Source organism: Rissa tridactyla, chromosome 18 (assembly GCF_028500815.1).
Source record: "Rissa tridactyla isolate bRisTri1 chromosome 18, bRisTri1.patW.cur.20221130, whole genome shotgun sequence".
Taxonomy (NCBI): Eukaryota; Metazoa; Chordata; class Aves; order Charadriiformes; family Laridae; genus Rissa; species Rissa tridactyla.
Genome location: NC_071483.1, coordinates 1,384,153 through 1,407,364, shown reverse-complemented (window position 1 = coordinate 1,407,364; position 23,212 = coordinate 1,384,153). Strand labels below are relative to the sequence as shown.

Here is a 23,212-nt window from a genome sequence, read left to right as displayed (position 1 = left end):
GCAAGCCCTCGATATAATTTGTTTTTTAGCTGTCAAATAAGCTCATTCAAGGCAACCGGAACAAGACTGGAGAAGGGGGTTTTGCAGCAAGAAACTGCAGCAAATGCAAAGCGCTGAGGCAGGGGGATGGGTGGCGAGTTGAGCCGCCCGCCCGGGCTGGGCGAGCCGGGGGCGGCGGGGGTCGGTCCCGGCCGCGGGCGCTGGGGCCCCGCCGCCGCCCGGCTCCGCGGCCCCGGGGGGAGCGAGGGGGCGTAGGGCCGGAGGGGGCGGCTGGGTCTGGTCCCTCTTCTGGGAGAGGGGCTGCTCCCGGGCTGCCAAACCAGGAGAGAAGCATCGAAGGAGGTTCCTGCCGGGAGGCGAGGGGGGCTATCTGAGGATGCCTGTTCTTTAAGCTTTGGTGTCACGTTCGAGTTATTTTTCTTGTCCGTAGGTCTGGGCATCGTTACCAAGATAATTAAGTTCCTGAATATGGTTTTAACGGACTGCATTTTTTCCCCATCTTGCATGCAGTTACAGGGACAAATGTACTGATAAATGTTTAAAAAAAAAAAAAAAAAAGAAAAAAGGAGAAATCCCCCTCTCGGCAGCCCCATGAAGGGGCAGCAGCACTCCAGCCCGGCACGCCTGTAGGCTGGGGGGGTGAGCACAGCCTTCCCCACCTCCGGCATGCCGCCGCCTCCTGAACCAGTCCTGCCGGTGCCGGGGTACTGCTGTTGCTGGGATCCATGCTGCGAGGGCAAGATGCAGGCTGGGGAGGGGGTGGCTCTCTTCTGATCTCTCTTGTGTTTGTAACAAAATCTACTTCATCACAAAATTTGTGTCAATATCATCAAGTTGTTTACAGAGGCAGGGAGGGGGGGCTCGGGGAGGCTGCATTGCTCTGGCAGATGTCTTCATAGCCGCGATGCTGCGTGTGTGCGTGCATATGCATCCGATGCTTTGCTCCATGCAAAATGGGGGGCTGTGGGACTTACTCCTGTACAAGAAACCTGTAGTGTGCATTTAAAAAACAAATACAGTGCTAAAGCATAATCGTGGTTTGTTGGCGCTGGTGGGGCAGGTGCTGGTGGGAGGACTGTGCTGGGTTGGGGGAAGCAAAACTGAGGCAGATCGATTCGGTGGCTGCACAGCAGCCCCTCGCCACAACACCCCTGCCCTCTCCCCTCCCCAGCATTTAGTGAAGAACAAAGATATGGGAACAATTAATCAACTGGATAATAAAAAAGTATAAATCCCTGGGGACTGTGTGCTGCTAATGCCGAGGAGCTGGCTCTGAGACAGCCACCGGGAGGGACGAGCCAGCCCTCCTCTCCTTTCCTTGCCTCTCCTCTCCCCGAGCTGCTGCCACACTTGGTTCATTCCAGCTGCAGAAGCTCAGAGCCTTCCATGCGGTGGGATTTTTTTTTTCTGGGCTGAAAAAATAAAAAAAAAAAATCACAAGCCTGACCTGCTTTTTTTCCCCCCCCTCTTTCCTTTCTCCTCCTCATCCATCTGAGCCGAGGACTATCCCAATCGCGAAGGGGAAGAAAAAGGGGGAAAACCCAACAACAACCACCAACACCCAGCACGCCCCATTCCTGCTGCCCTTTGACATGCAACCTTCCTTGGGATGGGACAAGCCGGGATGCAGCTGCGGCTTTGGAAGGAACTGGGGAAAATTGGGGATCTTTGCTCTCATGACGGTGGAAGTGAGCTCCTGGAGCCGGGTGCTGCTGCTCTCCGTGGGGCTGCTGGCCGTCTCGGTGACTGGTAAGTGTAATGGAGAAAGCTGGCAACTTTAGGAGCGTTTTTCATCCTGCTCCTTAGATCAAAGGACCACTGTTAATCCTCCTGGGGGGGTATGGGGGGGATGACACCGTGTGTGCACACACTTGTGTGTCAGCACATGCTTCCCTGTAATGTTCAATAAGGAGTATATTTTATTCAGACCTTTGTAGCTTTGTACAAGATAGTTTCCCTCTGTATCCTTTGGGAGCAACAATTATAAGCAATGGGGTAATAAAAGGTGGCTTTACTCGATCTCATTCCCCTTCTCTGGTGGGTCAAATCATTTGTGCACAGTTGCTGTATGATATGCAAGATGACCGTGAAAAATGCCATCACGGTTTCCCCCTCTGTCGTTCCCTTGCATCTTAATTCACTATTTCACTACCCTAGTGTTTGCCCATAGCTGATAAAATAGATTTCTGATGCCTTGCGTGAAGATGGAAGCACTCTGCTCTTATTCCTCTTTCCTTTCAAGTTGAGTCTCTCTTATATATGAGCTCTTTGGCCTCAACATCATGGGTTTTTTTTTTTTTGGTGAAATACGTATTTATTGACTTGAAAGATAGCAAAAAAAAAAAAAGACTTGAATTTGGGGGGGATTTGCTTATGTCTGCTCCCTAGTTTCCACAACTGCCCTTGTAGCAAAAGCATATCTAAGGACTGAAGTTTATTTCTGGTGTAAACAGCAAATATTTAGGGACTGTTCTTATGTGTGTGTAGGAGGGGGAAGAGTGGGAGAGCTGAGTGTTTGGCAGTGTCTTCTTTCAACGCTGTGCAGTGCCCCGATTTCCAAGAGTTTCTAAGTAACGTTTGTCTTGTCCCTGTATCTTGGGCTAGAGGAATGCGTGTTTGTGTGTTGATGTGCGTGAATCCTCTCTGGGTTTTCTAAAACCTTTACCTGGAATGCAACACTGATTTTATTATGTAAGGCAGATCTTCTCTAAGGAGATCCAGAGTAAGTATTAACTGCTCCTCCTGAGTACTCTTGCAGTGGACCCGAAGAGTTTTGCTAATTGGAACTATCTATTAGGAAAGGGTATAAAACCACCCAAAAACCCTACGAGTCTTAATTAAGGATGAATATTTAATTTGGGCAATATTTTTTCCTTTCTTTAGCAGAAGCATTTAGCCTGCACACAAGAGAAAACCATTCTAGCAGCTTCCGTCGTGCTTTTCTGATAAGAGTAGACCAATGTAGAGGTACCTAAATATATGATCTAATGTGTCAGGCGTTTACAGCTTTTTTTCTTCTTCTAAGCTATCTGTAGCTTATTCATAGTAGATCTTCCAGGCTTCTCTCTGTACCTGCTTGTTCAGTGTATAATCCTTTCTTCTCAGGCCCCTATCTCCCTTCTCTCTGCATTTAGGCTGCTGTCTGTTCTGGATCCTTCACCCAGAGCTTGGTGCTCTATGTTGTTTTTCTTTGTGAGCAGATCATCTGCAAAAGCTTTGTGGACCTCATGTGTTTTTTATTTGCATCAGAGTTAGAGGCATTGGTCAATAGCTCCTCTTTCTTAGCTCGTCTTTTTTAACAAATTCTGAAATCCTAGTAATGATCTTTTTGTTAAAGCAAGATACCAACTTTGACATCAGCGCTTACCGCTGGCTCTCCAGAACACAGTGAGCGTGTACGGAGTGAATGCACCCGCCCTTTGCAGAGTCCATGGTGGTTTCAGGGTCCAATCCCAGAAAGTAAGTTTAGTCTGGGCTGGAACTTCTAGTACCTTCGCTGAGCAAATCATGAACCTCTGTAGAAAAAAGTTCCTAAGAGGCTTCAGTTCTAACCTCGCCTTTCCTAGGGTTTGTGCAGGTAGCAATAACCAAAAGTACCCATAGTGTGGCAGTAGAGCTGTATATGTAAAACTATCAGTTAGTAGTTCTGACCGGCTTAAAAATAAAAAGGGAAAGAAATCCTACTTGCACCGCATCAGCTGTGCTACGTTGGTAGTCCTGTTGCCCAGTAATGTCCTTCTTAAAAAATGGCACAAAGCGTGTGCTTTCTTCAGATGCTGCTGGGGCTGAAGGCAAGATAATGCAGCCTCTGTTCCTGCAAAGAACTGCCCGAGCCGCAGGGAAGGTGGTGATCTGAGATACGCTGAAGTTTATTGTGTATGTGTGGGGTTAGCGGAGAGGAAGTGCTTCGTATGGTTTCCTTTTTTAGTTTTAAGGGTGCAGTAATGATTTGACAGTACCTTAAGGGTTGTGGAGGGCACTGAATTTGTCTTTGGCTGTGAGTGGATTATGATCTGTACACGGCCTCTCAGGAATACAGGCTGTATGATGATTCTGAAATTATATTCCTTGATTGTCAAAACAGGTGGGAACAGGAATAGTATTCCTTTCTGTTACCTTCAGGGTAATTAGCTACGCATCGGCACTAGAAGGTGCATTTGGGGTGTGTATGCATAAACACATGTGATTTCTTTTGAAGGTCTATGATAAAGAGGGTCTCGATACCGTTAGTTACACACTGTGCTTTACTAGTCAGCATCCTGGTTTGTACTGGGTTACAGAAAGATGCACTGGCTTGAAATGTGGTCTAATCACTTTAAACCCATTGTCACTTGCTTTTTTTTCTTGATGGAAAATATTTTTTTGGCAGACTCTTCCTCTGAAGAGTGTTTATGAATTTTGATGTATGTGTTTACATTGTAAATCATTCTTTTATTTTATTCTGTGGTCTTAAATCTCCACGGGATGAAGAGTGATTCGGGGGCACTTACTCTGCCAGGGAAGGAACTTCAGTGTGAAATAGTGATTTGAGTGTATATTTTTTTTTTTTTTAAAGGAGTAAGGGTGTAAGATATTAACTCTCTGAAGTGGTGGATATATGTTTGGGGTTTTTTTTTTTGTAGGAGGGAGGGACATGAATAGTCACCAGCCTGATTACATTTGATTGTGGTATATGATGGAACTACAGTATTCTATGGCAATAGCTGCGCATATTGGTTTGACCTGAGTCCTACTATTGCTGAAGCAGAGGGGATATCAGTGCTAAATGGAATGAATGATTCCCATGTACTCATTGATGTCTTGCTATTGCCTTTTGTTACTCGAAAGGAGTAATTTATGGAAAACAGTTAGAGGGTGCAGATGTTTAGAGGGTACAGCTCTTCTGCTTGGGGTCAGGCTGGCTTCTTGGTCCTTAAAGAGGCTGGGAACACAGAAGGCATTGTGTTGCTGTACCTTGCCTTTGTGGCTGGGAGACAGGGTATGTGACCTACTCTATGGGATGTTTGGGTCACAATTCATGCTGTGGCACCATAGGCAAGCAATTTTATTTATCTTCTTGTTCTTTGTAGTGATTAAGGAGTTCATCATTTGGGGTACTGGAGGCTTTGCTGTACGATTGTTTGTTGCCTGTCGCTCTTTTTTTTGTTGTTGTTGTCATTGCCTCTTAGTGCTGCTGAAGAACATCTAAGCTCAACCTTTCCTTGCTACTGAGCTCAGTCTCTGTCATGTCAGATACCTCCTAGGGAAATCTTGTATTCGGCTGGTTGCTGGTTCCCAGCTGAACCAGCCCGCAGTGGTACAGAGGTGGATTTCTCTTCAACTGAGCCTCGGTGGCTGCCTTCCAGTTGTCTAGGAGTTTCTGTCAAAAGAAGGCGCATGTCAAAACGGGTGAAGGGAATGTGATCCAGGCAATCTGCCGCAGATCCCAGTGGATCTGCTTTTTGACAAGGTGGTTTAGGGCTCGGCATAGCTGAGCTGTTGATCAGGTGATCATTTGTAGTGTCCCTGCTATAGAGAATATATTTTCCTATGCAGATGTGAGTGCTGTATTAATCTACCTCCAGGGACAAGTGAAGAATAATTTCTGCTCCCCCCCGCCCCCGTTTGCTGTTAACCACTTCCACCAGTGGCTCCAAGGATTAGCAACTGCTGAATTACTGCCTGGTGCGTGCTGCCTTGTGCTGGTTCCTGAGAGGCCAGTTGTTTGTGAAATGCCAAATTCCACAGCGGTGCTTATGTTCCTGCTGATGCCCCCCCAGCTCTTGCTTAAATTTGGCATGGATCTTGACCAGAGGAAATTATGATAATGTTGAGGGTTAGACAGGCTTGGGGGAAGGTCAGGCAGCCTAACCTCCGTAACGCTGATGGTATAACATCCAGCCATAGCAATACGGCTCTCCAGGCATGGAGAGCGGGCTGAAGGGTGAGTCCCATCTCTACTCTGCTTTCATCAGGTGCAGCCAAGCCCTGACCTAGTTCTCTACTAGTGAGACCCTCTGAAGACATGGAAAATACGCATAGTTCTCTGACCAGTACTGGGTTTGAACTTGAGTTTTTTGTTAGGACTGTGCAGCTAACCTTTTGACCTTTACATGAACTTAAGAGGCATATTGCGTAGATGTAGGTGGTATAAAGATTTTGGGGAGAATGCTGCAATAGATGTCTTTGTGCCCATGGTATTGCAAGAGAAATCTTACTCCGTTTTTATCTGAAGTATCCTGAGACATAGGACTGGAGTAATTTTTCATAGGCTTTAGTGGAATTATAACAAAGCTATGTTTAGCTGAGCGGATTTTAAGTGATACTTCTTTACTACGTTCCATGTTTCTAGGCATTGGGAGGTTCAGAAATACTATGAATAGGCCTAGATTTGAATTAGCCTTTTGCCCAACAGAAATCATAGCAAATTCAAATGGAAGGGGAAAGATGAGACTTTAAGGGCCACAAAAAAGAAATTATTAAGTTGACTAACAAAGATTCTGTACTGCTTGAATTGGTAAGTCCAGCATTGAGTTGTCTATTTGATGTATACAGCAGCCAAAAGTGTCAGAGGTGGCGTAACCGCATCTGTTGGCTCTAATATCCCAGTACAGCCTCTGCGGGTGCAGATGACTGATGGGAACGTTAACAGAAGGGATGTAAAACCAGGTAGGTTTTTCGCTCCACCCAGAAAGACTGGGCACAGGATCAGAGATGACCTCATCAATCCTGCGTGTTAACTGGGGTTTTATAGTCTAGCTCATACTTTAATGAAGTCTGTATATTGCTGCTTATTGAAACGTTTCCCTTAAAAATATTTTTACTGAACTGCAGTATGCGCACTTAATACTTGCCACCTACATATTTCAGTGTGTAAGTCCAGCTGACGAAACTCATATGATACCATCCAATAGCCTCTTTCAGAGTAGAGGCAAACATAGGATTAAAGAAAGGCCTTTCCTAATAAAGCACTCTTAACCTGTATCCGTGGTAAATCCACAGTACTGGGAGCTGTTGCCTGCCCAGTATTTTCTGCAAGTGCCAGGCCACAGAACCCACGTCCGAGTCCTCTTCTGCCGAGGCGCTTTGCGGGAGTGGTGTCACCGCGGGCTGCCTCTTGGTCCTCCCTGCCCAAGGTGGAGAGATGGGGGGAACCTCTGCCTTTGGCAGCATTGCCCACCCTCGGGGCGGCCCGAGGAGCTGCTCTTAAGTGGAAAGCAGCGCCTTGCTTCCGCGAGTGACTTGCACAGGGTCGTTTGGGGAATTCGTGGCAGAGCGGCAGATGTGTCAGTCTCAGCCTTAAACAACAGGTCGCTTTTCCTGTTTTGTTTCTTAATTCACTGCGAAAGAGCATAACAATACTTGTTGTGAGGTGCTTTCAGTGCAACTATAAGGCTATTTCTGAGGCCTCCTGCGGTGTGTGAGTGCCTGCTTCTCAACGTAGGCACTTGCATTGCTTTCAAAGAAATCAAGATACAGAGATTAAAAAAAGTGATAGTAGCACCCACAGTTTCTGTGTTTACACAATGTTTCTGGAGGAGTGAAGTACAGTGCAATTATGGAAATCAATGTACTTTGCTTGCAATAAACATGATGCAGTGCAGTAATCTGCAAAATATATGTGCTTCTGCCATGCTATGCAGTGGCAGACTGATCTGATAGTGCTTAATGTGTAATTGGGAAAATCCCATTGATTAAAGAGATCAAATTAACTCTGTTTCAGTCTCTTTGCTGCTGCCATGGACACAGCCAGCCAGAATGGAGACAGTATGCTGCAGGGAGCTTGTATGTAAATTTTTTATGCCTCCCTTGCATGAAAGTGGAAAAGAGGGGGGTTTGGGGTGGGGTTTTTTCCCCCCTCTTTTAATGTCACTTCACAGTGAACAGTATGTTGGTCGTTCTTTCTTCCCAGTGTCAGGTGTGTTCCCTGATTCAGTCCCTTGCAGTAATTTTCTATCCTTAAGAGTACAGGCATCCCCACTGTAGTAATGGACTAACTGTCTGGGGTTTGTGTGCACGCCACCATTGTCTGCTGGGTGGAAAGAGAACTGGGGACAGTGTCAGAGTCCCCCTAGTGCTGGTAATTTCTGAGAGGTCAAAATGATCGTGGATTAGGGAGATGCGATGATCTCTGACTTTCACTGGAAGAGGAGAAGGGTCTTGCAACTGTGAGGCTTGGAGCGGTTGCCAGGGAGAAGTGTGGCAGGGGAGTAATTAAAAAAAAAAAAAAAAAAACAACTTAAAAATCCTTCCCCATTATTGACTGCAAAAATCTACTTGAAAATGAACTGATGGGCTAGGTTTGGATGCCTTGGTAAGGTATTTAATTGAAGGAAGGGAGACATGACGTGAAGAAACATCTGTGCAATGTGGTATTAGTGTATTTATAGTATGGTAGACTCAGCAGCCTCATGAGCAGTGGTCCTTATGTGTTTAGTGTGGTGTAAACATAGAGTTGGAGGCAGCCCTTGCCTGGAAGAGCGTACAGTCTCAGCCACCAACAAGTATTGGATATAATTCTTGAGTGCTGGAGGGTTGTGAAGATAGGTGAAGACCACAACACAGGGGCTCTCTGCCCGCACCGCTGGAAGCTTGCTTCTAAAGCCAGGCTTGTCTAAGGACAATACATGGTAAAGGCAGCCAGTGTCACCAGAGAACAGCTTTATACTTGTACATACATCAGACTGGCCCCGATAAGAGTGCTGCTCTGCAGACTGGTAAGCTGGAGCTGCAGCCAGGTTCTCACAAAAGCACCTTAACCCTCACTGGCACTTGTGCATCCTCCTTAGAAACTCCTGGTGACCTCAGCAGGCAGCTCCTTCTCTCTGTCTGTAACCAGAAGGAAATTAGCAGCATCCTATATCCTGCTGGCAAATTTTTTTTTTGGTTCCCTCCATGGGAACCAGGAGGCATTGCTGCTCCTGCTTCATTATCGGGGCTGTAAGAGGAGGACTGGGCAGAAGAACTCAGTGCCCACGGAGGTTTTGCTGTAAGAGCAGGGGAGGCAGTGCAGGATGCGGAAGGGCTTGCCCAAGGTCAGGCAGCAGGTTGCCGGCAGAGCCAGGAACGGGCTGGAGGTCTCCTCACTCCTGGGTGTTATTAAATGCTAAAGAGCAGCACAGAAAGGCCAGGCTGTTGCTTGAGAGAGATGTTTTTGAGATGTTTCTCTGTGCAGATGAGGTCTCTGAGCTGTATCTGTGCTAGTGGATGTGAAGGCATTTTACAGTAGTTACACTGAAACAGAACAATTTCTCAATCCATTTATCAAAATGTCTGCAGTTCCCATTTCAAGGCAGATAAAACAACAATGAATATCAAATAAAGGTGTCTTTATCCAGAACATTTTAAAACAAAAGAAAGAAGATTGGCTCTTTTGGCCTCTGGCTTGCATTATCTCCCTGGAATGTTAAGTCTGTTCTGTCCTAATGAAATGGCTTTATCTGGGTTTCATCCTCCTGCCTTGGTGCCACCCCCAGTTCTTTCAGTGTAAAGAACTTCGCTGCTTCGTAGTTGTCAGCTGGGTGGGATGTGGACCCACAGGCTGTTTCACCAAACCACGGCCACGGGCCGGCATCCTGACCTGTCAATGCTCAGAGCTGGTTTTATTAGAAGGTGCAAGAAGTGCTGAAATAGACAGGAAAGATGAGTTAATCACAGCCGGAGAATTAACCACAACTGGGGATTTTCCGGTTCAGTGCTCTCCTGTTATTTGCACACTCTCTGGACTTGCAGAAGTCATTAAAGCCCAGTTCTTGCTGTTTTCCATGGCTCTTGGCAGTTAGAAATCCTTGAGGGTGTGAGCCTTAGTCATTCTGTTTCACTTCCCCATCTGTAAAATGGGGAGAAGTAGAATTTGCAAAATCCTAAAATGATTTACAGATTTATTCTGCAGAGAGATCCTAGGATGTTTGTGAAAAGCTTTCAGCAGATACAAATTGCACTAGGTTGATTAGCTACACGTTTTATGCTCTTGGTTCTCTCCCTTGATTGCATGGAGCGAATTCAACCATTTCATGTACAATTTGGGATTAATTGTGAATGACATCCTGAGGTGAAAGTTGTCTGTCTGCTGCTGAACTTTAAGTAGTAAAGTATTCATGGCAAAAAAAGTCAGAAATATCCTCAAATGCAGATTGTGTTCCAGCAAGGATTTGCACAGGTTGTTCAGCTCCTCCTGTAATTCACACCGTATCACTTGTACGGTTTTTGTATGTTTATATCCACATTTGTGCCTTTTATTGAAAAGCCGCAGCGCAGCTTTAAAAGCATAGTGTATTCCCAAATAGATGGGAAGGTGGGAGACTTGTAGCAGGCAAAGGACTTGCCAGAAGCCTTGGGGAATTGGATACTGGTCTTTAGCAGAAGCAGAGTTGGCAGAAAGGATGGTCTGGACTTTCAGATTTGAACCTGCCACAGACTTTCTGGCTTTGAAGCAGTTGCTTAAATTGCATAAGCTTCAGCATCTTGTCTGTGGAGTGGAAAAATAGTACTCTCTAATGTATTATGAAAATGAATGTCTCAAGGATGGCAGAGAGCAAATAGAGACTTGTTTCCCAGTTATGGTATCTGTTACTTATCAGCAGTTTAGCACTTTTTTTTTTAACCAGTTAAACTAGAGAAAGCAACGTTTGAAATACATTTTATGGCATCTCTGTTGTTGCTTTTGGAGCCAGAGGGCCTGGGGTGGAGCTTATTGCCTGAAAGAGCAGGAGGAGGGGAGTTCCTTAAGGCTGGTGATGGCTTTTTATTCCTAGAAGGTTTGCTGAAGAACTTTACAGGGGGAATGATGTGCCGTTGTGTAATTGCTTACACATTGTTACCCCTCTGCCCTGGCTCTGCTGCTGGTACCAGGTTGTGTGTTCCCGAACTCCTGAGGTCTGACGCCCTGTAAGGAGGACTCTATGTCACTGTTCCCCCAGCCAAAACGAGCAATGCTAGCTGATCATTTAAGGATTGTAAGGATGTCCTGGGTCTCATTCTGTTCCCCAGTCCTGTCTCCTTCACCTTTCTGTAACTTCGTTACCGTCAGCAGGGTTCCTCCTGCTCCCCGTTGCCGCGGGGCAGAGCGGGATCTGGTCCTTTGTTAGCCAGATTCTTGATCTGATGCTGGTGAGCACTTAAAGCCAAGTTGGAGGTACAGAAAATGGAAGCTCATTTTTTTCTGTAACAAAGGCAAAGTTCACTGTTCCTTTCCCATTTGATACACCGAATAATAATGTCAAGAAAAATATATTTCCTCCCAGAAAGGAAATCTCCTTCAGAAGGATAATGAAGCCTGGTGCTTTTCCAAAGCCAATGCCGTTTTTAAAGATGCTACTTGCATCATGCAGCATATTGTTTATATCTCTCTGTTGTTGTTTTGTCTCCATTAGGGAAAGGTTAGGCACTGATTGTGGACACTGGACATCTGTCAGCAGCCATCCTGGGATGTTTTCATTAACGTCAAGCACTTTGGAGAAGGACTCAGTCCGTAAATATTAAAATAATGTCCACCTGCTGAAATAATAAGCGTTTGAAGGATAGGGAGTTTGTCCCTGATAGTGTTGGGTTTTTATTTCTAATGTTGGGTCCTGGAATGACCAGAGAGGGATGATCTGTCACTCGTGTGCTGACCCCTCTGCACCTTACTCCCTTTTCTGAGGGTCCAGTTCCCTTTCTACACGCTCTGCTGTGGTCTTGTGCAAATCACGTAGCTCTTCAAAGGGTGGCAGAACAGCTGCAGTGGAACTCCTGTACTTTGGTAGGATGTGTTAATGAAACTGCATTTTAAAAAACAAAACAAACCTTGTTAGATGTTCCAGTGTGTGGAATGGTCCCCATGCTGCAGATAGTATCTTGCCTAAGGCTTAGAACTAAAGCAGAGTGAAACCGTTGTGGCTTTTTGAGTGAAGTTCTTGGATCTTATTCATGAAGACAGATCATCATGTACTACCTGGACAAGGGTGTCTCATAGACCAAGGTGTCTTCTTTCACTAGCACATAAAGTGCTGGCTTCTTTACCTTGGCAAGACTGAAGATAGTGGAGACAACCCTGCAAGCCCCATGCTGTTGTTACCTCTTCATAAACAGCTGGGTGGGTTCAAACTGAAAGAGACCATCTTAGGAAAAGCAAGTTCATTTCACTAAAGTGCTCCAGAAAATAATGTTTTATGGGAGGGTCTGTGGTTTGTTCCCGCTACAGGCTGCGACAGTCCTATGTTAGAGAACAAATTAGGACCTTTTTTTGCCTAGGAATCTAATACTGAGGGCTATTATGGGGAGTTTTTTCCCTTCTTTTCCATGAGTGCAGTTAGCAAATGAGGCTTTTCACAAAAAAAAAAAATACCCAATTTGAACCTACAAGTCGATTCAATTCACCCCTTGTTAACTCTTTGATTGAGAGCCATGTAGATTGAAGAAGAAAGGTATTGATCTGCTTTTGGGATTGAAAACTAAGATTAAATAGAATATGTCTAAGGGTGAAAATGAGGTTTTAAACGAATGGAGGAGGTGAAAGAAAAATAAAATAGTGCAATATAATGTTAATGGTAATGGAAATAAGTTCTGAGTTTCTTTGGTTATACACAGGTGGAGGTCACAGGATACAGAAACTACGGAAATGACTTGGACTTTGCATACGATTCGATTGATCCACTGAGCTAGTGGGAATATTTGTGTGCAAGTCATGACAGATTGGCACCTAGAATGAGAATTTTTCTAAATTGGATCAGAACAGGATAAAAATAAGTCTGGTTTTGTCGATTCAGAGAATCCACCAGTTGTCAACGTTCTGTTTGGACAAAGGGACACTTCTTGTTAGAACAGAGCTAATAGTTTTCAGTGAAGAATTTAGTTTTTGCTGTTGTATACATGACATTCACGTGTAAAGGGACTGAAAACTTCAACATAATTGAAATGTTTCACTACTTCTACAGAAAATCTTGCAGAAACCTTTTGTAGCTATTTATTGTTTAGGGCATGTGGCTGTCTTTTTTTTCTTTTTTTCCTCCCATTGGGTGAAGTATATTGTTAACTTTTCTGTGTACCGTCAACTTCTGGTGACTTTCATTGATTGCTCAAGGTGACAAGTAGGCATTAGGTAATAAATATCAAGTGCAGCAATACTTAAAGGAAGTGAATGTGAAAGTGCTGTTAACGGAATCAAGTAAAAATTGGATTTATATCCCAACAAAAATTCCCCAGAGAAATTGCCTTCTGTTTGCCTCTTTTTGTAATTCAAATATGATAATGCAAGTGCAAGCTGTTATAATACAAATGCCTGGCAGAGTGTTTCGTTGGAAGATCTCAAAGCACCCATAAACACACAGCACGCTTCTCCAGAGAGTGTGGGGAAATGAGAATTGTGGTAGAAGTGAAGAGCTTTTAATAAGTGGAGTCTCTGCTTACTCAGGATTTTTTTTTTAATATATCTGAAAGTGTAAGATTGCGGTCACTGTGGTGGCAGCTCGTTTGCTGGTTATGGCATTAGCTGAATATTTGAAGTTAGTTCTTCTGTGTTTTCTACAGAACTTCTGTGTCTCCTTTCTGTTCCACGCCCTAGGTGCTAAAAAGGGATGGTGGCCTCCCTGCGACTACCAAAAGTGTATAGTAGGTTTGTGTAACTTCTCTGCTTTCCATGTAGTTATAAATGTCTGAAAATATAACCAGATTACCGATATTTAAAGATACAAGCTAAAAGCTGAAACGCGGTGGGGAAGGGGAAAAACGCTTGCAACTCCCTCTGAGCTTAGGGCAGATTTCTTTTTAAAGAAGAATCTATATCCACTGCATTATTCTCTTTAAACTGTCAGTTCTCCGTCAGTGTAATGATGAAATTGTTAATATTGTGAGAATTTCAAGGACTGAGGTCTTCTAAATTATTAGTGAGATGAGATTTGTAGCTAAGTCAAAGGTCTCTCGGGACGCGTTCCATTCTCACTGGCCTTGAGGGAGCATTGAACTTTATATATAGATGGACACATGGCTTCATAACTAATAATGGCACATGAAATTGCGGCTACTTTTAAGTCTTTTCATGATGACATGGATTTGGTAACGGGTGGGAAATAGAAACTAATAATGAAAATTTATCATGAGCAAATCTTTAAATTAGACCTTCCTTGTGATTTGTGAGATGGATTTCACCTTGAACCTTACTTCACCTTTCTTACTTTTTATTTTTGAGATAAAGGAGTCCTCACACCTGAGATGAAAATGAGTTTGTGTTTGAGCACAACGGATAAGCCATTTAAATGCAAATATTCTTTTACTGGAAAATAATTGAAATACAAATTGAAAAATTTGTTTTGGAGATAATAATTAGCACCTTATAAATGAGACAGAGTAAAAATGCTGCTTATGAGCGGAGTCCGTTTGCAGAGGTTTGTACAAATGTTTTTAATCAAATTAGTTTTCTTTTTCTGAGTTTTCATTTCAGTTGTGTGTTGAGATGAACTGCTGGGTGAAACACCAAACTTCTGGGAGCCGGATAAAATCTGAGGTTCAGCAGATCTGCATGCCAGGAACCGCAGACAGCAGCAAACCGTGTCTGCCCTCTGTCGTTTTTATAGATGTCTGGACTGAAGGTGGGGAGAAGTTAAATCTTCACTGTGTTCACTTTAGAGATGCAGACAGAAAATAAAAGTAAAATTTTTAAGAAGCTTTTGAATCATTCTGAGCAGTTTCATTGAGTCTTGGACTCCTGGGGCAAGATTTGCAAGGATGTTTAGGTGCCTAAATACGTGTATAGTTGCCCAGCGGGGTTTTGTAAGAGGATATGTTAGCTGCAAAACTCAGTGCAATTGTAAAGGCTACAAGGCATCTGTCTGCTGTTCTCGGGTTATAAAAAAAAGTGTTTGTAAATCTGGTGCACTTAAGTTCCTTTTGAAAAGGGACTTGTGGTCCTTTGAATTTGGTTTGGTTTTGTGAAATCTTGCCCAGAGGAGTTGCCTGATCTCTCTGACACCTTGCCATGAGTCCAGGGACAAGTCAAGGCCTCCCAGGTTCCAGCTTAGTGCCTAAACAGTGTGTTACGCCGTATGTGCTCGGGCTAGCTCTGGCGTTCAGTTGAGAAGGGCCCAAGCTTGCGTGGTGTGTTGCCAAGCCATTCTCCTGTTCCCAGAGCAGGATGCAGCCCTTCTCTGGCTCGCTCTGAAATGGGATGCACAGACTCTGCAAAAGAGACTGACAGTGGGCTTCTGTTAAAGGGTGTTGGGGCAACCGAACAGGCATGAAGGCAAGTCGCGGGAGAACCCAGTGAGGCTGTTGTTATTCACACTAGAGACAGCATGGGAAGAATATGCATTAATTGGTTAATGCTTGTGAAGTGCTTTGAAGATGGAAATAGCCATATAAGTGCTTGGTATTATTATTATGCTGACAATGGCTGTGTAGAAGAGTCGTGGTGCTAAGGGAGCCGTCAAAATTGATTAAGAGACAATTTTGAAAGGGAAAGTTTTGAAGGGAGAAAATTACATCCCTTGAGAAGAGGCCATTCTGGCTGAATATTGGGATAAGTGTGTTACTTCTCTGAGCTGAGCAAATGATTTCAAGTAGTGGATGGTCTGCACAAGATTCCCAGTTTCATCAGGAATTATGCAGCTGTGAACTTTTGCAGGTAATTACTGTTCTTTAGGTTGTTAATGAGTGGCTGCTTGTGAGGGGTGGAATTGTTGCAAGCATTTGGGAGCCCAGTTGTTTAGGCTTGTTTGGGGCGTGAAGGTCACGTAGTGTTTAGTTTGAAACCTAACTTGTGAAATCTAGTTCCCCTAAGAGCAATCAGAAAACCCTGGAGTTTCCAGATTACAAATTGCAAAAGGTTTAGTATATGTGTAGGCAGCTCCAATGGGTCTTGCAGCAGATACAAGAAAGAGTTGACGTGATTTTTATGAAGCATTGAGGAACCTGAGGATTTTGAGGTGGTCTTGATGCCCTTTGCACCCAAGGAATTCAAGCTGAAATGAGCTGAAGTTGGGAGGAGGATGGTTGGGGAATGGAGGGTGTATCTTAGAAGAGAGAAAGCGCAGAGTTCTTATTTAGCCTGGCAAACAGGGTTGCAAGGGGATCTAATTATTCTCTATAAATACATCAAGGCCAGGTAAAAACAAAACAGGGAGGACTGTTAAAGCTAACAAAATGTTGATATGAAAACAAATGAGCTTAAACTAGTCATGAATTAATTTTAGGTTGGAAATTAGAGTAATGTTTATAATTATCAAAGCAGTAAGGCTGTAATGCAAATCTTCCAGTGGGAAGTACAGGACGGAAAAGCTTAGGTGTTTACAAATGGGATTGTTTGGTGTGGTTGCTGAGCCTGGAAGGAGACAGTACGTAATAACCAGGAGAGCTTTTTAGTTCTTTAGCTCTAACTTTTTATCTCTCTAGGTGTGTGTATACGTATCTGTGCACGTGAACACGCATCCATGTATGTGCTTTATAGTCCAATTTGTAGTCACTTGCTGTATCTCTGCATTTTTCTAACTGAGGCTTAAACTGGCAAAGAACACTCAAAATTTTATTTGCTGGGGACTGAGCCCAGGCCCAGCTGTCCATCAGTGCGTTCAAGGCTCAGCAAACTCAAAAATTAGACTCGTGAACATTTGTCTTCAGTTGCTGTTTTTGCGTCTTGTCCAGCCTGTCTGAACCTGTCTCGCTGTAATGCTCGTCAAAGTCTCCTGTGTGTTCTCTCAGGCTGAAAGCAGAGTGAGACCATCTTTCTTCCTACGATTTTCGCACACCCTCTATTTAGTGAAGTCCCATTTGGTGTGAAAAATTTTAAACTTTGAACACTGATATTAGTGATCACAATAGGCCCTGCTTTAAGTTTCTGCCAAAGAACATCAGTATTAAAACAGGTACTTAATGCACTCAGTAAATCTGTCGGGTACAGAGGAAGAGCAGATCTTCCTTCTCATTCCAGCAGGTGTTACGAGGATAAACTGTATTTCTAAGTGGATCTGGATAACGTACTCTGGAATATTCTGGTTAAGATCTGTTGCAGGTAGGTGGCTAACAGCCTGTCAGGCAGAGGGACAGACTCCATTACTAGCTGATTATTTCTACAAATGCTTGTTCATTTATCTGCTCTTTGTATTAATGACTCATTGTGGCTCTAACCTTTACTCTGAGGCTTCAAATACTGCTGTTTAAGAAGCATCTCATACTTGTGGTCCTGGAGGTAGCTAATACTATGTCATCTGGATAAAATGCTTGATTCCAAGCAGCTGGATGGGAGCATCTCTGTTCCTGTGTCTGGTGCCAGAGAGAAGAGGCCACATCCCGTGTCCTGGAGATACATGAAAACACCTGCAGCCTCTGGCTTTGCTTAAAACATTACTGTTGAGCTCATCATCTCAGAGCCCTGTTGCTAAGAGGTCCTAGGCCAAAATTCAGGTCCAAAATAGTGTGTGTAGGGCTCATTGCAAAGAATAGTCACACCTGCTTGCTTTGGTCCGGGGATGCCACTTCCCTTTCCTTGTCTCCTGCTGCCTTTTCCCGACTACTTTCCTTGGCTTCCCGCGATGCCCAGAATTCAGCAGAAAACCCCAAACAATGGGTCTTGCTGAATACAGAAGGCGTGAACGTTGTGAAGGAGAGGAAGGAAATGAATTGTGACTTAGTGAAGCCACGCAGTAGAAAGCTGGTTTGTCTGCAATATTGCCAAACTCCATTAACTGGTTGTTTAGCGTTCAGGGAAATTTCCGTGTGTATATAAAATCAAGGGTGGGGTGTTTTTTTTTCCCCTCCCCTTGCTTCTTTGTTAAGGCTGCCTTGTAACGAAGCCGCAGTCGAGCTGTTGCATGTGTGCCTTTGCCTAGCAACTGTGCCTGGCAACGTCACGGCATCGCAGCCGCCGCCGATGGGGACGGAGCCGCTGGCTGCTGGGGAGCTGGTTAGAATGGTAATTTGTGATGAAAGATACTGGAGCCTCTTGTCATGAGGCTTGCAGAGCCTTGTTCTTAATTTCATGACCTTCAGGCTTCCTTGAATACCTACAGACAGCTTTCTGCCACTGCCCGGCAAAAATCAGAGGAGCTGAGAGTCGCCTGGTAGCCAAACCTTTAGGTGGTGTGCGGGGCTCTGAAACCCTTTCCGTTAGTCTTTCAGCCGAGTCCCATTGCCTGGCACTTGGGGTGGGGTAGGCTACGTGTGTGTGAGGAATTCCTGTGACACAGCCAGTGCACCACGGCTTCAGCTGAGGCTGAAGCTGCCCTGGGTGACACCCGTCTGCGGTAACAGGGGGCAACGCTTAACATGGGGAGCGTCTGCTCTAGGAAATGGACCTGCTTCTCTCAGGAGCCACTCCAGGGGAGAAGCTGGGGAGTATGCTTAAAGCAGAGCCAGCTGTGGCTGCTTAAGTTTTTTTTTTAAAGTGTCTAAAGGTCTTGTTTCTTCCTAGATCTGCTTGGCTATTTTTTGTTTGTTTGGGGTTTTTGAAATCTTAATGCATGAGTGTGTTTCAGCCAAGGTTCTTCAAAGCTCCATTTAGATGAGCTCACAGTCACTCGTGCAGTGGAAGGGTGAATGTCCTCCATTCTAATGCAAACAAAGGATGTGAAATGAAGTACTGCTCTTCGCATTTGTCATAGGACAGAAGTGCACGCGTGTGGTTAGAACAGGGTACAGCGGGGAACTGGAGCAGCACAAGGTGAATTGGCTGGTTTGCCCTCTCTGGTGAAGGCGTACAGCAGCGGGTGTTGGGCTCTGGAGCAGACGTGTGAATCTTGAACACATCTGGAGTGTGTGTGTATATATATATATAAATATATATAAACGTACTGGACAGATGAAAGAGTCTGTCCCTCACTGATGGCTTGAAGTGCATCGCTAGTGCAAGACTCCTGCCTACTGCCTCACAAGGTGTTTTTTCCCCTCGTGTCACCTGTGAAGCAAGTCACCAGGTTCTTTATGCTCGTCTGAGATAGGGTGGTCACTTCATGCTAAAGATGGGAAGGACAAAAGGGTGAGGACCTTCTGTAACCAGGCTTGTTTCTGGCATGGATTTGCAGTCAGCAGGCGTGTTCCTTTTCCAGGTGGTGCTCTCTCAGATTTGAGGCAGTGAAAAATATATGCTATTTCCCCACAGGAGTGGAGGGCACCGTCCTCGTCCTTTTGCAGAGAAAGCCCGGCCTGGGGCTGTGGGGGGTGCGAGATGCTCCTGATTCTGTGTTCAGCACTAACTGCAGGTGCTTTGTGTAGCCATACCCCAGCCTTTGGATTTACATGATGTTTATTGTGTATGAGAGAGAGTGTGAAGAAACAGATCTTCAGTTTACATGAAGGATCTTATTCTTGAGTCCCTTACTCTGGTTTCACAAGTACAAAGAGATGCCGGTGTGGCAAATCTTCACTAGTAACTATGCTGATAAAGCTCAACTCAGCGTAAAGCAGGGTGAGCTGTAGTATATTTAGCCTTGCCGACAAGATTCCTATGCTTTGCTCATTGTTAAAAGGTTCAGGATATTCTTTCTGTGTACGCTCCTTGCATCAACAAACTCTGCTTGCTTGGCTAGACATGATCAGTACAGCGTAGAGACAGTCTCTTCCCTTGCCGTACAGTCCGAACAGGCAGAGCGCATTTCACTTTGTTGGATGCATGAGATGGAGCAATGGATGTGGTCTTTGCCACCACGTGTTCAAGGAAGATGTTGAAAACTGAGATTTGGTGGAAAGATACTGAGGCATTCTGTGTTGTGGAGTGATGAGTAATTTAGTAGTTTGAATTCCTCATCACTATTGGCCAAGCAAAGTTTTCTGTTGCGCGTTTGAAATGTTTTCTAGCGTTGTGTCCGTTGCTGTCCGCTGGATGTTGGATCAGGTGGTGTCTGAAGCAGTATGTCTGCCTGTGTCTCTCCAACTAGCTAACCTGAGTTAGTGCATATAAAATGCAATATTTTTTAAGATGAATGATGTAAATGGTCAGGAAGATGATGTGTCTTGATGAACACAGACTTCTCTAATGTTTTTCTTGGTACTGCTTAGATTAAAAAGCATGCGTTAGCAGGGATTTTCTAAATGCTTATTAAAATAATTCCAAAGTAATTTTATAATATCTTCTATTATTAATCCTTAAGCCCTCCTTCCTCCCCTTCTAACAGTAAAATAGGAGGGAATACATCTCTTCCCCTCGCTCTGTACAAGTCTTCACTCCTAAGTGCTTGTCCTGTTTTCTAGCTGGCTTTGATTCTGTTTCGATTGTAAGCTTTTCAGATGGTAAAGTGGTATATAAATCTGCAGGGGTGATTGAGAAAGATATAGCATGCACCTGGGGAAAGCCAGCGTGACACTGTAATGTCTCTTTGATAACCCAATGGGAGTGTGTGTTGTGATATTTCCTACAGAGCAGCTCAAGTTCTTACAGCTACACAACGAGCAGTGCGATTTTTGGGTTCCCTCCTTTGATAGCAATCTGTTGGGTTGGGTTTGTTTTTTATTTTTGTTGTGTGGGTTTTTTTTTAACAATTAAAAGAGCTGATGAGCGTCTTGAAGACTCAAATCCATCCCTTCTGTTTCCAGGTCATTCCAGGGCAGGGGTGAAGCAAGCTGGCAGGGGATGGCCTGTGTCGGTCAACGTGCCACGCTGCCCTCCCCTCTGCCTCTGGTAGGAGCAGAAGACTTCAGCCTCAAGGGAAGATCTGGCAGCTGCCGTTACGACCGGCGTGTGCTCACTTAGGCAATTTCTAGCTTAACCAAATGAGGCATTGCTTTCCAGCAGCTGCAGTCTCTGGCCTCTCCGCATGTCAGGGGACTGCAGTGCAGCTGTAAGACAGGACATATGTGCAGTGTCATGTTCTTGTGATTTCAAGTTTTCTCCTACTGTGGCTTTTGATGTTACCTGAAATTGGATGCTTTCCTTTTTTCCTCAACAGCATGTCAGAACTCCTTTGACCTTGCTGTTGGAAGTATATGCCTTTTCAAGGTTCAATCATGAAATATGAAAACACAGGATAATAAAGCAGAGAAGACTTTTTTCAAAGGAGAAGGGTAGCTTGGTGTAGAGGAGGGAATGTGCCGGTGGAGGGTGACAGTTGGCTTCCCAACCCCATGAGCGAGGGACTGTTGAACTTGCTTGGGCTTAGGTCTAGCACTCTATTCAGTGTTTGTCTTGACACTTCAGCCCAGATATGGAACAGCTGGGGAGAGTCCAGAACCTCACCGGGGTTCAGAAACATCATTGAACAAGGAAACGAACAGGTTGGGTTCGTTTAGTCTGTAATAGTGCTTTCCAACATTTTTGGATCTGTTGGCTTCAACAGTTGCAATGTTAAGTGCCTTTATTTCTATGTTGGTGCTTATTGCATTTCTAGAGAATTTAAAAGACTAGACATGAGGCTATTTTCCTTTCTTGCCTTTCACAGATGCCCACGGGCATTGAGCTGCAGGTTGAAAATCACTTTTCTCAGAAGGAGATGGCTGGGGAGAATAAACTTCCTTGAGTCCAGTGTAGGTAGGAGAAAATGCCATGGTCTAAAGTAATAACTGGGTGAACCTGGGGCAGACATCAAGGAAATGGAGAGGTACAATGCTTTTGTGCAGGTTTTCCCTAATCTGAAATATGTAAGTGTCATTTTTAAGATATGTTGGAAACATTACATGAGCACAGAGCGGCGTGGCAGTGCGTGAGGATAATGCAGTGACAGCTGGAAGTTCCAGCAGGGCAAGAATTTGCAGTTTCCAGCTGTAAGGTGGTTTGGTTGGAGCTTGTGCTGGGGAACTCCAAGCTCAGCAACGTGACTAAAAATCCCAAACATGCATAGGAAGTTTACATAACCTTCCAAGACAGATTTTTTTTTTTTTTTGTTGGGAGAGCAAGGGACGGTACATGTGGGAAAACCTAAATATGTTATTACAGCATCTTCACTCCACCATCATCATTTCTGTTCCTCTTCTCTACTTGGGAAGCCCTTAAAATGGAATTGTTATGCTAACGTTGGAACAATGCCTAAGAGTAACAGATCTCGGCAATAACAGTGTAAATGCCTGGGCAGCACTAAGAGGGACAGAAAGTGATGACAGAGTGGGAGTGAAAGACTGTTGGAATGGAAGCGAAGTAACGCCTCTCCCCAGAGAACTGGAGGTGACTGAGTTGGTTTCAGGAATGGTATGTTTGATTTGCGGTATCGCAGTATTGTGCCATCCTGCTGAAAACTCACATACTGCTTTTGATTTGAGGTGGATGTTATAATTCTTTCTGGAGTTGGCAGTAGTGGCGTGAGCTGGATTCAGAGAAAATGCCTGTTCTTTGCCCTCGTATTCTTCAGTTTATCGCTCCACGTGCTCAGAGAGAAAAAGGCACTGGCTGTCTGAGATGTAAATCATCCCCTTGATGATGTGCTTGGATCCACTGGCTTTTGATTAAAAGTTATAGTTAATGGAATGTCTCTGCATTATTTATTACCCAGAAGGCTTTGATATAAGACTGTAGGTTAAGTTAAAACTATGAAAAGGTGAATACTTAGGGAAACAAGACTTAAATTTATGAAGTGTGAAGGTACTTTCCCTGTTTGTTCACTTAAATTGTGTGAACAAGAGAGTCAAAGCTAGGCTATAGGTAAACTGCTTACTATTTGTGGTTGTCTGTAATGATTTATAAGACTACTATGTAAAGAAGCGTAATTAGCTGCTGATAAATGATTCAAAACAGTAAACACTGGGAAAAATGAAGAACCTTTTTCCTATTTAGATGGCAGATCAAACAGTGTTGAAAAAAAATGTGAATTCTTGAAGATGAACTGTTCAATACAGGGGGTGAGCTTCTAGTATGTTCTTTTTGGGGGTACAGTTGTGAGAAGACCCGTGTGAAGGAGCTGGCTGGGGGACACTCCACTCCTGACACACGTGTTCTGAGGCCTCTCAGACCTGAGGTGTTGATCCTGTGCTGGGGCATGTACCCAGTCGGCTGAGAAGCTGAAGGACTTGAGTGTGGTTTCACACGTCTCATCCCACAAAGAAAGCCAGGGCACTTCTGTGCCGAGCTGGGCGGCTTTAACTGTGTCTCCATCCTTGAGCTCTACCCTACCCATCGCAGCCTCCGAACGCGCTCGCAGGGGATGCTGAAACCTGTGTTAGCGTTGGAGTGCTCTCTGTGAGTTGGGTCTAATGTCTCAGTTTGGAGAACTTTTATGCAATGAAGGTGAATGACTCTGGACAGTAATGTAAATAGAAAAAATTGAGAAGTTACTGATGTATGAGTAGGATTTGGCCTTGGTATTTTAGGCCTGGACAGAATGTGTTTGTGTGTCTGCAGGATATGGAT

At 44.5% G+C, this 23,212-nt stretch overlaps 1 protein-coding gene across 1 annotated transcript in view; it reads left to right on the top strand.

Moving 5' to 3' along the window:
- Nucleotides 1-1,592: 1,592 nt before the first annotated feature.
- The window catches only part of CSMD2 (CUB and Sushi multiple domains 2), a 293,220-nt gene continuing 271,600 nt past the window's right edge, over nt 1,593-23,212 (top strand). The window contains exon 1 of the mRNA XM_054223614.1: nt 1,593-1,749. Within this exon, the coding sequence (XP_054079589.1) occupies nt 1,593-1,749 (157 nt within the window). The remainder of the gene's footprint in view (nt 1,750-23,212) is intronic.